Source organism: Plectropomus leopardus, chromosome 8 (assembly GCF_008729295.1).
Source record: "Plectropomus leopardus isolate mb chromosome 8, YSFRI_Pleo_2.0, whole genome shotgun sequence".
In the NCBI taxonomy this organism is placed as follows: domain Eukaryota; kingdom Metazoa; phylum Chordata; class Actinopteri; order Perciformes; family Serranidae; genus Plectropomus; species Plectropomus leopardus.
In genome coordinates this window covers 14,617,687-14,633,918 of record NC_056470.1, presented here as the reverse complement: position 1 = coordinate 14,633,918, position 16,232 = coordinate 14,617,687, and the positions used below count along the sequence as shown (strand labels likewise).

At 43.7% G+C, this 16,232-nt stretch overlaps 1 protein-coding gene across 1 annotated transcript in view; it reads left to right on the top strand.

Moving 5' to 3' along the window:
* Positions 1–15,206, top strand: part of casz1 (castor zinc finger 1) — a 77,428-nt gene extending 62,222 nt beyond the window's left edge. Inside the window, exons 9-19 of the mRNA XM_042491014.1 lie at positions 2,566–2,698; positions 3,119–3,182; positions 4,182–4,345; positions 4,661–4,783; positions 4,887–5,207; positions 6,116–6,314; positions 7,082–7,253; positions 8,805–8,953; positions 11,507–11,735; positions 12,562–12,915; positions 13,685–15,206. Coding sequence (XP_042346948.1) covers positions 2,566–2,698; positions 3,119–3,182; positions 4,182–4,345; positions 4,661–4,783; positions 4,887–5,207; positions 6,116–6,314; positions 7,082–7,253; positions 8,805–8,953; positions 11,507–11,735; positions 12,562–12,915; positions 13,685–14,967 — 3,191 coding nt within the window. The 3' untranslated portion in view covers positions 14,968–15,206. The remainder of the gene's footprint in view (positions 1–2,565; positions 2,699–3,118; positions 3,183–4,181; positions 4,346–4,660; positions 4,784–4,886; positions 5,208–6,115; positions 6,315–7,081; positions 7,254–8,804; positions 8,954–11,506; positions 11,736–12,561; positions 12,916–13,684) is intronic.
* The last annotated feature ends 1,026 nt before the right edge of the window (positions 15,207–16,232 follow it).

Genomic DNA, 16,232 nt, shown 5'->3' with positions numbered 1-16,232 from the left:
AACTCAGACACACTTGCATGCATCAGCAAAGACCCACTTTTTGAATTTCTGGAAACCTTCTCTTCTCACAAAAACATGTCAATACCTATTTAGCATAAACACAATTCACATAAATTTTGGAGGTAATTGCCTTGTCTATGTTTATCATATTGCTCTAAACAAAGCTTCTGAGAATGAAAATGAAGTTAAAGCATTAAATTGATAATGCACTGCGGAGCACAATTTTGCATTCAGTAGCAGCGGGGCCTCCTGTGCTGAGCCCAAGCAGGTGGAGCGCGGATTGTAAATGGGGCTGCGAGGGGGAGCATCTCCGGATGTTGGGACTGGGAAGGATTACAATTCCTGGTGGTGTTCCTTGAGCAGGACAGGCCCTGGGAGAGAGACGGGGCAGCTGCTCCGGGGAGCTGAGCTGAGCCCAGGCTGTCAGGCTGAGCTCCACCTCTGGGCTTCCAGCAGGTAGTCTGAACACTGGGAAGGCCCCCACTGAGGGTGGGGCCTCCACAGATGGTGCCTTCACCACCCCTATCGTTGTCTCACTGAGAGTCTGCATCACAGATCTCGCTGCTTGATAACAAAGCTGGTTTGAAATTTTCCCTCCTGTATCACACACTTGTAAAAGTTTGGTGCAGATACAGAATGGGGGAGCTGCTTCGGTTTTGTTTCTCATATTTGCTTCATAAAATGTGTGAACAGGACATTTGGGGCTAAAATGAGGAGGAAGTGGTTTGTGCTTCTCTTGTCAAAAAGGTGTGAGAAAAGTCATAGTGTTTGTGGCTATTTTTCACAGTGTTTATTTTTTCATGGGGTTGTGAAACTTCGCCTCTGCTGCGGTGAATAGTGCATTTTTCCTGTTTCTGCTTTCAGTATTTTTCTCAGTAATTTTTTTTTTTTTTTTTTTTATTAATGTTCCGCTCTAATTTACCCCTAAGTGTTTTTCGCAGAGATTCAAGCATCTGAAGGGTTTACTAATTAGACACACAGTACAAATGATCTTTCACAGACTCTGTATCTTATCCGGAGTAATTACATGGTGATACATTATTCCTGGATAATTTCCAGAAAGAAGCTGCTTTGAGTCAAACTCATTTGTTCTCCCTCTTTGGGAAGTGGTTAGAGAAAAAAACTTCATGATGTGCATCAGAAGAAGAGACTTCTGCGTTGTAATCCACCTTAAAAAGTCAATTTATCCTCTGATACAACGAAGGAATGCTTTAATCCGCCTGATGATCATGTGTAGATCATATAGTGGGTGGCTGCTCTTGATATAATGTGCTCTCATTTAGTCTGAGAGTTGATTTAATTGTCAATGACAAGGCGGGATCTGTCTGGCTAGTTAATTTTGGGCGTATTCTTATTAAGTTGGGGGGAGGGAGGGGGCGCTGGACGGAGACTTGGTAAGCATTCAGTGACCTCAAACCAAAATTGTATGACTGCTGTTTTCCCTTAGCCCCGCCCAGACCCCACCTCCAGCCCCTCCAACCTCAGCTATTGTCAAACCAAACTGACACTGACACTGACACTTCCCCGTCTCCGAGCTTTCAGCTGACAAGGCCCAAGACTGGCTTTTCCACTCCTATTCTGCCTGATATGTCTCTGGGTCATCTTGTGGCAGGGGGGAACTCTGGTTGGTTTCCCCCTTACGTAGGCTGGTCTTGTTTTCTCCCAAGCAAGAAAAAGGAGAGGAGCCTCACCAGGCTGAGGGCCAAGGGCACACACTTGGTTGCCCATGACCTTGCCTGTCACTATCCCTCAACACCAGCCCTGATTCCCAAACAACAGATTCCTCACCAAACCAATCAGAGCCCCTGGTGCTCCTCAGTCTTTTAGTGTCTGAGAGGCTACGCCAGGGTCACCCCTCCTGCTCCCATATTTTTTAAAAAAAATAAAACACCACTTATTGTCTACCAAAAAGCCCTGCTTTCTATGTGTAGCCCCAGGACAAATTAATATTTCAGTCCCTTGGGGATCTGGGGGTGGAGCAGAATTCACCCTCCTGTCAGCGTTTTTACCCCATGTCATCCCCTGGTCTTTATTTATTTCATTTCAGTGCTCCTGTCCCCGCTCACAGCATCCACTGAATACCTATTTGGAGGAGAATGTGATCAAGAGGTCATGCTATTTGAACCAATCTGATTGGCTGTCAGCTCCAATCTGACCGACATAGCACCCCTGTTCCTTGTGGGTACGCTCAGTGGCATTGGCTGCCGTCCGTTGTCAGGCCAACGAGGAGCCTGGGAAGGTGGGAAGGGAGGGGGGTGGCCAATCTAAGACTGCCACTTTCCCTCAGCATTAGCATCTCACTTAATGACCAGTTAAGAGGCAGCCTGGCAAATGAGTTGTGACAAGTGCTGCAGAAAAAGGAGTCTTTTTCCCTCATATCTCCCGCCTCTCAATCACCATTTAAAAGGCTTGACGGCCTGACATAATTTCGCAATAATTATCACTCGGAGTATTCTTTTCAGGCCAGGACAGAAGTCAGATTGGATCTCGTCATAGGGTAATAATGCTGACCAACAATAACTTTGTTGTCACTTCTCTCATCTGCGTCTCTGGTTTGATCCTTAGGGAACGGGCAGCCGACTCCAGCCAGCCAGTTCAATCTGGTTCAAGTGAAGCAGGAGCCAATGGACACCAACTGTGGGGCCTCCCAGGACTCCACGCAGGAGCACAGCCTGGACCTGAGCAAGAAGGACCACAGGTACATAGCTGCATGCATAGATGGTTAATGCAGTATGGAAAATGTTGGTTCTTGTTGTAAATTCACCTCATATATTCACAAAATAAATCAACAAGGAAATGAGGGTTCCCTGATTGATAGATGATTTCTTCAGGCTTGGCAGCCAGGTTTATATTTCCAATTATTTATCAAAAAATATCTCATTTATATACATGTGCATACAATTATAAAATCCTCAACATCTTTCTCCATTTTTGTGCGAGAAGGATGTTTGTATAAACCGTCAACTCCAATCTTCCCTCCAACTCACAGTAGATCTTATTTCTTAAGAAGACAGCATTTTTCTTCTTCATTATACAGGCACACCTTGCGTGATAAATAGTAATATTTACTGTTCTCATGCAAATCTTGACTAAACATTGTTCATTTTCCTTGTTCCAGTAATGAATCAAACGGACACCCTGTACCAGGGAATACATCTCTTTTATCCTCGCTTATGAATAAGGTAAGATCCATCCATCAAACGCCTTTCATCCCAAGACAAATTAGCGGGACACGGAGGGGCCTGTTTGTTTTTTAATGTTTCACCGCTAATAAGATGAGTTTGTATCATTTAAATTTTCCAGCCATTTTTCATACAGTGTAATTTTCACTGCACCTCTCACAAATTAATATAATGAAGCAGTAGCTGGGTGCCATGCCAGATATATAGAGATGTTTGTTTTTTGATGAGCTGTTTTGAACTCGCCGTCCATTTTTTCCTCCTCCTTTATACTTTTTCTTCCCCCGCCTCGCACCACATTTATTTATAGAGTTTGTAAATTATTTGATTAAAAAGTCAGAGGAGGAAAAAAAAAAGGCACTGCCCTCATTTTTTACCAGGTCTAAATGTTAGTGTATGGAAATGTGGTTTTTTTGGGGGGGTGAAGATTAAAATGCACATTGTCTTAATCATAAATCTTATCTGATTGATACAAATGTGCCAGGTGGTTTCCATCACACTGATGATGTAGTGACAGATAAGCCTCCTCTTTTTTTTTTTTTAGCCTTGCCAAATGGTCAAGACCTCCTCCCTCCCCCCACATGCTTCCCCTCCGCACACGTCGTCTTTTTAACCTCTCCCCAGGAGAGCTTAACTTCAGAGTTGCTCTCCTCAAAGCAGTCATTAAACCCAGACATGGAGGAGCTTGAAGACCTGTTGTCCAACAGCTCCTCATGTCATGTCAGCTTTTGGGGGTTTGAGTCAAGCCACCACATCACATAAAAGGGTTAACAGTTGCTCCCAGAGGAGGCTTGGCAAACACGCTTGGCCTGCACTCAAGCAAAAGCCTGGATGTTTGTAAATCTGGCTGCGCTTTTTTGCTTCGCCAAAAACATTTGTGTGTGTGTGTGTGTGTGTGTGTGTGTTCTGACTCTCACACTCTTACTAACATATGCAAGTGCCCAGCTTACGTATGCTCCGCTAACCCGGCAGCTGGTTGTTTATGTGCTGTGTGTTTTGTAGATGTCACAGGTGAACCCTGCCCTGTTCAACGCCATGAACCTGAAGACAGAGCTGGAGGCGGGCCAGGGCAGCAACACTTCAGAGGCAACACAGTATCTGAACAGAGTGCTGAAGAGGCCTCTTCCAGAAAAAACCACTGAAATCTGGAGGACATACCTCCGCAGGTATAAATCACACAGGAAGTGCTAAGAGTGTGGTGGATTGATTTATGTAGTTAGACTCATTCATTTTGATAGTGAGAAAACAGTCAGAATGTTTAAAAGTACTGTACATGAAACGCCTTTTTCTTTCACGTCCTGCGTCACTGGAAACACCCCTGAAACAAAAGGAATCTGGTCTTGTGGGAATTTTAAATGACTTACAGTACGACAGACTTACAGCATTTACTGTCAGATGACGTGTCGAACCAGTTGTCCTCCTAGCGTTTGTTTTTTTATTTGAAACAGCAGTAGATTTACAGTCTTCATTCTCTGTCTAAGGTTTGACACAGATGACTTCTGTGAGGCTCAGTGTGACTTCCTTCAGAAAGTGCACTTTCACTGCCTGGTAGAGGACTGTGGAGCTCTCTTCAGTACTGTGGATGGGGCCATAAAACATGCTAAGTGAGTGTCCCACTGGTTCATAATCAGAAAATATACCCTTTCCCCATTTTAGCCTTTGGCTTTATTGATCAACATAAAAATGAGCTTCCATCTTGTTTTCCAGCTTCCACCTCCGAGCCACCTTGAAAGTAAAGTCGGAGCCTCAGTACAGTGAGGGAAAAGACTCCAGTGATGGAGCCTCGCTGCAGCCTGCCGCCCCTGTCTCCATGGCCAACAATCCCCCGATGGATGTGGCACACCTCACCTCCTCTGGCGGATACAGCTCTCCTCCCCCTTCCCTGCTGGCCTGGAAGCAGCTGACGGGCAGCATCCCTCAGATGCCGGCCTCGATGCCCAACCTGCCAGCTAACTCCCCTCTGGCCACCACCTCTCTGGAGAATGCTAAACCACAAGTCAAACCTGGATTTCTGCAGTTCCAGGAAAAGTAGGAGAAATATTTATTTGTTTCTTGTTACCAGTGGTGGACAAAGCACACAACTCTATCACTTGAGTCAAAGTATAGATACTACTAGTCAAATATTACTCCAATACAAGTGAAAGTAGAGTTAAAGTACTAGAGTACTTGCTTTTACTTAAGTATTCAAAGTCCTCTTTTTATCTCAAATGCATTGCTGTGTTTTGTCACAGTACATTTACAGAAACTAATGATTCTAAAACAACCCAGTGCACTGACTTGCTTGTAAAACCTGTAGAATAAAAAGCTTGTTGAATATGCTGCAAAGCCAATAGAAATGTCCATGTTCCTGTATGTCATGATGAAGTTTGTGGGCAATAAACAGCAAACGTATAGAACAATACAAACCATTCTTCACCTCAAAAACTTCAAACATGGACTTTAGGTATGTCCATGGGTGATCTGGTGGGGAATCTTCATCTCCATCTGCTACCAAAACCAATACTAACACTGCATAACCAAATATAAGCGCCTGCGGATGACCTTTCCTCCCTAAATGTCTCTCCCAATGAGTGTAAGTGTGAGGTAGAAGTACGGAAACACCACATGCAGAACTGTAGGATCACAGTGTAAGGATTTTTGCATTTTAGAAAAAAGAAAAAAAATCATCCGCTGACCTCAAAGCAAATGTAAAGGGTAACAAGAGCCTTCATAGATATGTGGTGAAGTCAAAAGTTCAATATTTGTCTTTAAAATGTAGTAGAGTCAAAGTAATAAGTTTACTAAAATATTTAAGTAAAGTACAGATACTCAAAAACTGTACTTAAGTAAAGTACTTAAGTAAATGTACTTGGCTACTGTCCACCACTGCTTTTACATTACAGTAGAGTTTATTTATTGGACCATGTGTTGATTAAACTGCATTTTTATTCATCCAGTGATCCCTGTTTGGCTACTGACTGTAAGTACGCAAACAAGTTCCACTTCCACTGCTTGTTCGGGAATTGCAAGTATGTGTGCAAGACATCTGGCAAGGCCGAGTCCCACTGTCTGGACCACATCAACCCCAACAACAACCTGGTCAACGTCCGGGACCAGTTCTCTTACTACTCTCTCCAGTGCCTCTGTCCCAACCAGGTGAGTGCAGCTTGATAACTCAGCCAGGAGCCGAACCACCTACTGTCATCTCCCCGAGTTTTCTAAGCATGAAGTATGCTATCTATTAGACCAGTATTTGAGGTTATTTGACTCAAGGCTTTCACAGCCACCGCTCCCCCGTCTTCCATCTCTGCTGAGAAAGACAGTCGACTCACCCCAGTAATGCCTGTTTATATGTCAATGATGTCATTTTGACTGCCGCATTCTCCTCTCAGAAAAGGCCAATTTAGCTGATATTACCCAATAAATCATTGTCACTTGCACAGTAAACAAGGCTGTCTGGAATAGGGCAAAAATCAGGGGAATGCTTCGCAAATGAAACCTAAATGGCAGCCCCTGCCTGCTCTCATGAGCCCGTATTTGGAAAACCGTTTAAATGAATTCATTAATGTGTCGAAAATCACCCCTCTCACAAAAAGCCCCCCCCCCCTCCTCCCCTCCTCCCCTCCTCCCTTTAGTCTCCATCTCCTGAACTGAGCAGATCTTATTTGGCCCAGTCCTTTGGGATCTGGGCCTCACAAACAGATGGTGGTGTACAGACATGTTGGAAAGGAGGGGTGTTGTGGGAAGCCTGGAAAAAAAAGTCATCGCGTTTAAAAATGTGGGATGTTTTGTGAAAAACTGGTTTCACTTTAACTTTGCACACAAAGAAAAAGCAAATTTGTCAATTTCTTTGGCTTTCAGTCAACATGTTTGACTTATGAAATTGGTAAATTATGTGTTTGTTTGGGGTTTTTTTTTTGCAGCACTGTGAGTTCAGAATGAGGGGCCACTATCACTGTCTGCGGCCTGGCTGCTTCTTTGTCACTAACATCACCACCAAGCTGCCATGGCACATCAAGAAGCATGAGAAGGCAGAACGCCGCGCCGCCAATGGCTTCAAATATTTCACCAAGAGGGAGGAGTGCGGCAGGCTGGGTAAGAAAAAAATACTTCAGATACAATATGAGAATAAGTTCTGGGCTTCTGTCTCTTTTTGTCTTTGCCATGTCAGCCTCCAGCCTTTAAAATTATTCTACCCGGAGCGATTATGTGGATTAAAGGTGTTAAATTGAGAAAGATGTAGATTGATTTTTGGTGGCTGTTGCAAGAGGATATTCTCTGTGTTTACAAAGGGAGAGAGACCAGTGTTGGCAAACACAGTGTCGTGCTGTGTGAGTTGTTTAAGAGGCATGAAACAAGTCTGCCTCGTAGGTTTTGTTGCTGTGTTTTGCATATTCACAATGGCACCTCAAGTCCCAAAGGTAGTCTTGCCTGTACTATATGAGCAATAACGTCAAAGGGGGCAATCACATCCAGGTTGTTTTCTTCTTCCTTTTGCCCCTGTCAGAAATGAGCAATTAGGTTTGTGTTTGTTAATTATCCGGCTTGTCTGGTTTAGCCTGTTTGTGTTCTGAAGCTGCGCCTCACAGCCACCGCTGCCATCACACAGAAATGAATTAAAAGTGATCTGTTTTTTTCAGGCCGTTACACAAGCTTTTCAGAACGCAGAGACAAAGCAAACAAAAACAGGCCCTAAACAGCTGTTTTTTGTCCCCAGCCTGATCTGCCAACTGTATTGTTTGGGCTGGGGGGAAAAAACAGAAAGGATTACCATCGCTAGCACTCCAGTCATAAAGAATTGATGGGTTGCCAGTATCCATGGCAGCGACATTAAACTGAACACCGCTGATGATGTTACCTGGTTTGTGTCTCACAAAAGGGCCTCACTGTCACGGGGGTTACTGTTATTTGCACAACTTTGCGTGTTTCAAACATTGTGTGTGCAAAAGCTATGTGATGACACAGACGTGTTGTGCTCTTAAACTGGGTGCCATGGTTACTGACATGCTAGCACCTGCCCAGCATGTTACTCTTTCAATTATTTCTGCCTGCTTTTATATAATGGTATTTGATTAACAGGCACAAAACGGAACATTCATTTAATTTGAAATCATAAAGCAATTAGAGCCAGACCGGTTAAAACACTAGAAAACAACAGAAGAATATGAAGCAGACAGCAGCACAATGGAGAACAAAAGGAAAAATGACAATGGAGATACTTTGAAAAATGAATTTAATATGGTAATAATTGTATATTTACTTTGGTTTGCAGGGGTGTGTGCATTATTGGCCCACAGAAAATGAGAATTTATTTATGTAAATTCCTAATTGAATAAAGCATGTCAGTGTAATAAAAGAGCTCCACAGGTTTAGTGCACAGAAGCCTTGACTTGCTCAGTGTGACACCGGAGTGATCTAATATTCCTCCTACATGTACACTCCCAAACACTTTGAAACCGATCCCTCTTTTGTCTGAGCCATATCATGAAATTAAAAAAACCTAAAAATATATCACTCTGTGTTTGATCTAATCAGAACACCGTCACACCGATAATATTGCATTTAGCTGCTCTCAGACATCCTGCAATGAGCCAAAGATGAATTAATCCGCAAACGGAGAGTTTGAACACTGGTTTCTCTTCACAGGTTGTAAGTATAACCAAGTCAACAGCCACTTCCACTGCATCCGGGAGGGTTGCCAGTTCTCCTTCCTGCTCAAGCACCAGATGACCTCACATGCACGCAAACACATGAGGCGGATGCTGGGGAAGAACTTCGATAGAGTCCCATCCCAGGTACAAACACACAAAGAGTGACATGACACATGCCAAACTGAAAAGGGTAATTATCTGAAAATACGGGCTGAACACCTCCGTGAACTAAAACAGGTGTTGAGTAGTTTATTGAAACGGATCCCAACAACACCAAGTATCTCACACGCCCTTTTACTGAGAGATTAAATGATGAATGGGTTGCGTGTATTTATGCAGTGCAGATGTTATGTTTAGCGTGCTATTACGAAGGTTTCTTGCTTTTGATTTTGCCAGTTTTCATCAAAAATTACCCAGATGTTTTAAAAGGAAGTTACATTTAAATTTAAAGCTCCCACAGACATACAGTTGTGGTGGGTTTCTGTTGCAATAAGATGAGAGAGGGTCATCCAACAAGCACTGCTTAATAAATCTGGTTATAGAAGTGAACAGAAAAGTGAAACGAGCCACTTAAGTGTTTCACTGCAAACGGACAGTGAATAGACTACTCAGATTTTATATTATTTTCACCTCTGTTTTATCATTTCACCTCAAAAATGACAAGGTCTACCTATTTTTCTGTATTCAAAGTCTATGTAACTAACTTGGTTAATTTTGTCGTTTTTGTTTATCGTGCCTCCTGCTCTGAGTCACATTCTGGGAAAAGAAAAAGAAGTACGCTTGCTGTGAAAAAGAGACTAACGCTCATACCCTGTCATACCAGGCGGTGACAAATCACTCATGACATTCTTTGGTGAAATTTTTCCCTGTGAAGTGTACTTGATTTCCCAACCTAACCTCTGCGGTACATCTTGTGCTGAAAATGGATTTAAACATGTAGATTTTCTAGTTCAGTATCTTTTTGTTTTTCATTTTGATGCCCACATGTAATGACAGAAGTACAATGTTTGTTCTTTCAGACTTTTGACGTCTTGAGAAATACTTGGTTTTATGCCAAAAGCCAACACCTGTATCAATGATAAATTACGTATATCCAAAAAAATGTTTTTTTTAGATGTCCCTTTACACTGACTATGTTTACATGCTCAAAATATTCAATTTTTGCCATTATTCTAAAAAAGACAATATTCCTACTAAGTTGTTTACGTGGCTAAAGAAAATGACAATTCCACATATATTTGCATACTTCAATGAACATGCCCTAACATGTTGTTTGCCACATCAAAATACAGAAAAGTGAAACAGCTGTCACCTGTGCCAAGTTTTTTTGGTGGCGGCAGACTTGTTCGACAGTGTGAACACAGCCTCTCTCTTTCATCCCTTCAATCACTTTGTTGAAAAGGTCGGCGTTATGATATTTAGTATATCCAAAAACCTGTTTATATGCAAATCTTTCTGATTGTTTAAAAGTAGATGCATCTCTTTTTCCGAACCAGAAATGTGGGCGTATCTATTGGGCGTTCACCTTGTATTCTTGCTAACTGTTGGTGAGTTGTTTTGTGTACACTGTATCTACGACAACACACAGAGGTGACTTGAAACAGACAAGAGGCTACTTGTGGCAAACTGTGGTGAAAACTGAATTTCAGATGCATATTCTCAATGCACTGTATCCATATCCAAAAACTGTTTCCACATTACAACTTAAAGCTCATGGACACACCAAAATCGTAAGAACGAACATCAGAAGAGCAAAGGAATGCACCATGGTCTCGACCAAGCGGACACCTCCGAGGCTGAAACATGAAGCCAGTGGCCATTAGAGGAACTGCAATTCCTCTAATGGCCACTTGAGAATTGCTCCAAAACAGATCAAATTCCCACAGACCCCATGTTAAAATGCCTAACTTTACAGCAGAAATAAACATATTTACAACCTGGTACAAAAAACAGTTTTTGTCCATGAAGTTAATTTCAATGTTCATGGCAACTTTGCGATGGGTGGAATTTTTTTTAAAACTCACCCGTTTTACATTTTATTAAAGCTCAAAATTAGGCATATTTTAGGCCAGGGCCGCTTGAGTGACAAGAAGTGTGCAGGTCGTCGCTACAGTCTGTGAGTCAGATAGGCCCCACACTCCTCCACTCCTCCAACCTCTCATCCAAATATGGTCACTTCAGGCTCAAAAAACCCAAAGTGGCAAAAGATGAAATGCCGAACTTGATGCTTCAAAATGGCAGTCCACAAACCAATGGGTAACGTTGTGGTAGCTCTGTCTAATATTTGTGCAGTCTTTGGTCTCCACTTGAGAAAGATTTTAACGGTCCTTGCTCGTTCACTCACTTTAGCAGGCAGCGTGATCCGTACCCTATGATAACAGCAAGTAGAAAAAGCCATGGATTCATGTACATTGTGATGTACGACAGGCTGACCCGCTAAATACCCGACACTAAAAAGAGTCAGTCAAAAGATTCGTTCATCCATTTTTGCCCATCACTAAACAGAATGATATTATAACCCAAATAATACAGCTACACCCTGAAAGTCTTAAATGGAAAATGCTACATTTGGAATAAAGCCTAATTCGGAAAATTCAACATAGACCGGTATCGAATTTGGTATTTGATGTATTCTGAATAATCGTGAAATAATAGTGTGCATGTAAATGTATCCAACTAAGGTTATTCGTTTTTCAGGTGATGCCACTCGGTCAGAGGGCAGATGCATCTGGCATGATGTCCGGAGCCATGGGGGCCCACTCTGGTATCAACTCCAGCTTTTCCTCCTCCGCCATCATGGACGAGACCGATGATTACATGGACTACATGGGAGGAGGGGGCAGCCCCTTGGGCCTCTCCTCCGAGTCCTCCAACCAGGACCGGAGCTGCACCAGCACGCCTGTAGGCAACGATGGCTCTCCAGCAGGTGAGAATATGTGAAAAAATATCCAACAGGTGTTTTGGTGTCAGCATGTAGAGCTTTGATAAAGTGCAGTCTAAAAGGTGAATATTCTTACATTCAGCATCATATATCATGCTTCACTCAGTTCATCCACCAGAAACCAGCTACCTGTCATTTCATTCTTCAATCATGTGTTTGATGATTTAGTAGTTTGACTTCCAATCAATAACATAATGACACATCAGTCATAACGTATGAGGTTGATGACAATGCTGTATTCTTATGCTCTGAGTCGTAGACAAGGTCTTTTGCAGTTTGCCTGGTCATCCTCATAAAACATCCATTTTGTACATCAGTGGTTTGAGTTATTGCACTGTATGTAGCTTATTACATTTTCCTTTGGCCAGAGATCATCCCTGTGGCTTTATGTCTACTTTAGCACTTTTAGTAGGTTGAATTGTGGGAGAAAGGAAAGGAGAAACAGCCTCCTTTCCCCTCAAACTTACTGAATAAATGGATTCTCCTCTGCTTTTTTTTTTTCTAAATCTGAGCCTGCCTGTGATTTTCACATTTCTCCATGTGTTGCCAATATTATCCACTACTCTCATCATTGTTGTTTTGGCTGGTGTTTGGGTTACTTGTCTTGAATGGGCCTCATTTTGTATCATTCTCTTATCTTTTATCTTTCCCTTTTTACCTCCCATCCCTCTGTGTGTGTGTGTGCGCGCTTGTGTGTGTGTGTGTGTGTGTGTGTGTGTGTGACTTGGCCCTTGTTTCTGTGTGTTCCCGTCTGTGTGTTTCTTCCCCTCTTGTCTGTCCTTCACCCTCTCCGGTCAACCTGTCTCTCCAGGACAAGGCTGGCCCGCCACCACTTCTGCTCCTACCACCCCTGCTGACACTAGCGCTACCCAAAATGCACCTCCTTCTTCCCCTCCTCCTCCACCACCGCCACCACCTCCTCCCTCCGCTCCTCAGCCTGGCTTCCAGTCCCAGGCCCCATCTCTCTCTCCCGCTCTCCTCCGACCTCCTCTCTCCTCACTCCCATACCTCCTCTCTCCATCCTGTCTGTCATACTCTCTGCTCAGCGCCTCTCTGGGAGCCACTCGGAGTGTTGTCATGCCAACCAACACACCAGCTTTCAGCCCCATCATTGCCACTCCGTCTCCGGTTAAAAATGACGTCCCTATAGTGCAGGATGCTGCAGGTACTTATCCCCGGCGCAAACCAACACTGCAGCTGTCACTCTCAATTGAGTCCTATGCAGCATTTAACTGTGTGATCCAGACTTTCTCTGCAGTATTGTTGTGGAAAGATGGGAAATTAAAAAAAAAAAAGAAAGGCTTTTAAGCATGCAAATAGGACAACATGTATGTAGAAATGTGCATGCTTACTGAGTGGGAACAGAACAAATGTTTATATCACCTCACCTTCGCGTGTGTTTTAGTTTTACTAAGATTTAGAGATTAAGCAGTAAATTTGGCACCTGTAGTACAAAGCCTGGGCCTTGTTTAGTTTCCATTAACAAGGCAGCATCAGCAAGCTCTTATTTTAATCACGCCTCAAGTTTTATCGAGGCCCACTGCTTCCTGTCTTGCAGAACAGGGATCACATCATTAGCAGTGACCCCAGGGTGTAGCAAAAGGTGGGTGCCCCTCATAAAACAACAGGAGATAAGAGGGGACGGTTAAGACCCGCAGCTCCGCCTCTGTTTGGAGGCTTGAGACACCCTGTAAAAGTGTCATGTTCCAAAATCAATCTATCATTTTCCCCCTCCTTTAATCATTCTGGGAATTAGGAATAAAAAAATTTGTGGCTCTCTGTGCTTACTCAGCTGTGAACCACTTCTGGCTGAGTAAGGTCGCACATTAGAGTTTCAACCAGGACGGCCTCACAATGTAATTTGCTTGTAGTTTGTGGCTTTTACTTTGTGAACCGAGCTATTATTGTTTAATGGGCTTCCTTCCCTCTTTCAGGGAACACCATCTCCATTCCCACGGCCACCGGTGCCAAGAAGCGCTTCTGGATAATCGAGGACATGTCACCATTCGGCAAGCGCCGCAAGACCGCGTCGTCACGCAAGATGCTGGATGAGGGGATGATGCTGGAGGGATTCCGGCGCTACGATCTCTACGAGAACTGCAAGGACTCAGGCTGTCAGTTTTCTCTGAAGGTGACCCACTACCACTGCACACGCGAGAACTGCGGCTACAAGTTTTGTGGCCGCACCCACATGTACAAGCACGCGCAGCACCACGATCGCGTCGACAACCTGGTCCTGGACGACTTCAAGCGCTTCAAGTCGTCACTCAGCTGCAACTTCACCGACTGCCAGTTTTCAGGCAACAGCACTCACTTCCACTGTCTGCGCTGCGGCTTCCGCTGCACTGACAGCACCAAGGTCACAGCCCACCGCAAGCACCACGGCAAGCAAGATGTGATCAGCGCTGCCGGCTTCTGCCAGTTCAGCTCCAGCGTTGATTGTGAGGTTCACGACTGCAAATATAAGCTCAAGTGCTCACACTTCCACTGCACCTTCCCTGAGTGTAAGCACACGGTGGTGGGCATGTCCCAGATGGACTCCCACAAGAGGAAGCACGAGAAGCAGGAGCGGGGTGAGCTGCCGTCTGTGTCGCCCAAGCAGGAGCAGGTGCACCACCTGGGAGGAAGTGTGTCTGCAGTCCCTCCAGCCTCCATGAGTCTTTCTACTTCCTCACCTAGCGGCCTGCATGGATTTTCCCGCAGCATTAACAGCAGTGCACCCTCAATGCTCTACCCAACAGGTGGCATGGGGTCCGAGTATAACCACATGTACCCGCCGACCTCCATCAGCCTGGATAGCTCCCTCAACCTGGGCACCGACACCAGCAGCTCCCTGTTTTTCCTGAAGAACGCGGTCGGTCTTGGCCTCAGCGACTCACTGGACCTCAGTAAGAAAATGCAGCATGATGCAGCACGACCCAGCCACAACCCCACACCCCCGCTGGGGTTACCGGCAGCTCAGGACGACACCACGGGGACATCTGGAGAGGCTGAAGATGACCTGTCGCCGGAGGAGGAGGCACATGTAGAGGAGGAGGAGGAAGAAGAGGAAGAAGAGGAGGAGGAAGAGGAGGAGGCAGAGGAGGAGCTCAACACTGACTCGAATGATGATTTGATGGTGGAGCCTGATGGTGAGAAGGACAATGGCGAGAGCTTTGATGCTTCCGTTAACCACACTGATACTTCCCGACTGGAAAATCAAGATGTTGATCCATAAAAAAATTAAAAAAAAAAAAAAAAAAACTATCAGCGACTGTAGGAACTGAAGAAATACTCTGTGTACTATGAACAAACGAAAATGAAAGTGGCCTCATTCATCATGTTTAGAGACTTGAGATGACAACAAAAAACAACAACAACGTGGAGAAAAAAAATGACGGCCCGAAATGATTTATTATGATGTTTACAAGATGACCAACATTATTAATTCAATTATGCATTAAAAAAAATAAGAACGAAGACACACAGAATTAGGCCCTGGTTTACACGCAGGGCAGCGATGTAAAGCATTTTACTACACATCAGTCTTTTTGTGTGCGTGCATGTTTGACTTTAATTTATTTTTATTTTTTTCACTTTTTTGTGTGTGGATTAAAAAAAAAACATCAGAAAAACAAAAACAAATCTCTCTATATAACTATATATGTAAGTGTGTGTGTGGACGACGACATACAAAAAGGAAAATGCTGGCACAGGCAACATGACCTGCAGGGCCGTGGATACATAGAAAAAGGGACGTGAATCACTAAGGGGAAACAGGATGCGTTCAAACATTTGATCTTTTTTTCTGTATTAATATTGTTATTATTATTATTAATTATTATTATTATGAAACACTGAGAGGAAAGGGAGTTACATTTTGCTTGTTCCCGTCTCTCTCTGATGTTTTTTTCTTTGTTCTCAATGACATGTGGAATTGACCAGTAAATATGTGGTCAGTCGGGCGTCCAGCAAGCCGCCGCTCGAAACAGTTCTCTGACATTCTGCTAGAAATGTTCGACTAGCACCAAACCAAGCTCAGCCCTTTGTAATTTTAACCCCCACCCTGCGGAGGAATCAAGTTTGTGTGTGGATAGTGCACTTTTATATTAGCTGACCATGATGATTACGATAGATAACTCATAAGCATATTTAAAAAATATTTTTGTTACCATTTGCATCTTTGCATTACAATGTCGTTTTGTTGTGTTGTTAGTCAGAAGCATATCGATCTGTAAGCAGGCGAGGTTGTGATTAACGGCCTGAGAGTCAGGATGTGGCGGAGGGCGTTTGTAATTTTAACCCCCACCCTGCGGAGGAATCAAGTTTGTGTGTGGATAGTGCACTTTTATATTAGCTGACCATGATGATTACGATAGATAACTCATAAGCATATTTAAAAAATATTTTTGTTACCATTTGCATCTTTGCATTACAATGTCGTTTTGTTGTGTTGTTAGTCAGAAGCATATCGATCTGTAAGCAGGCGAGGTTGTGATTAAC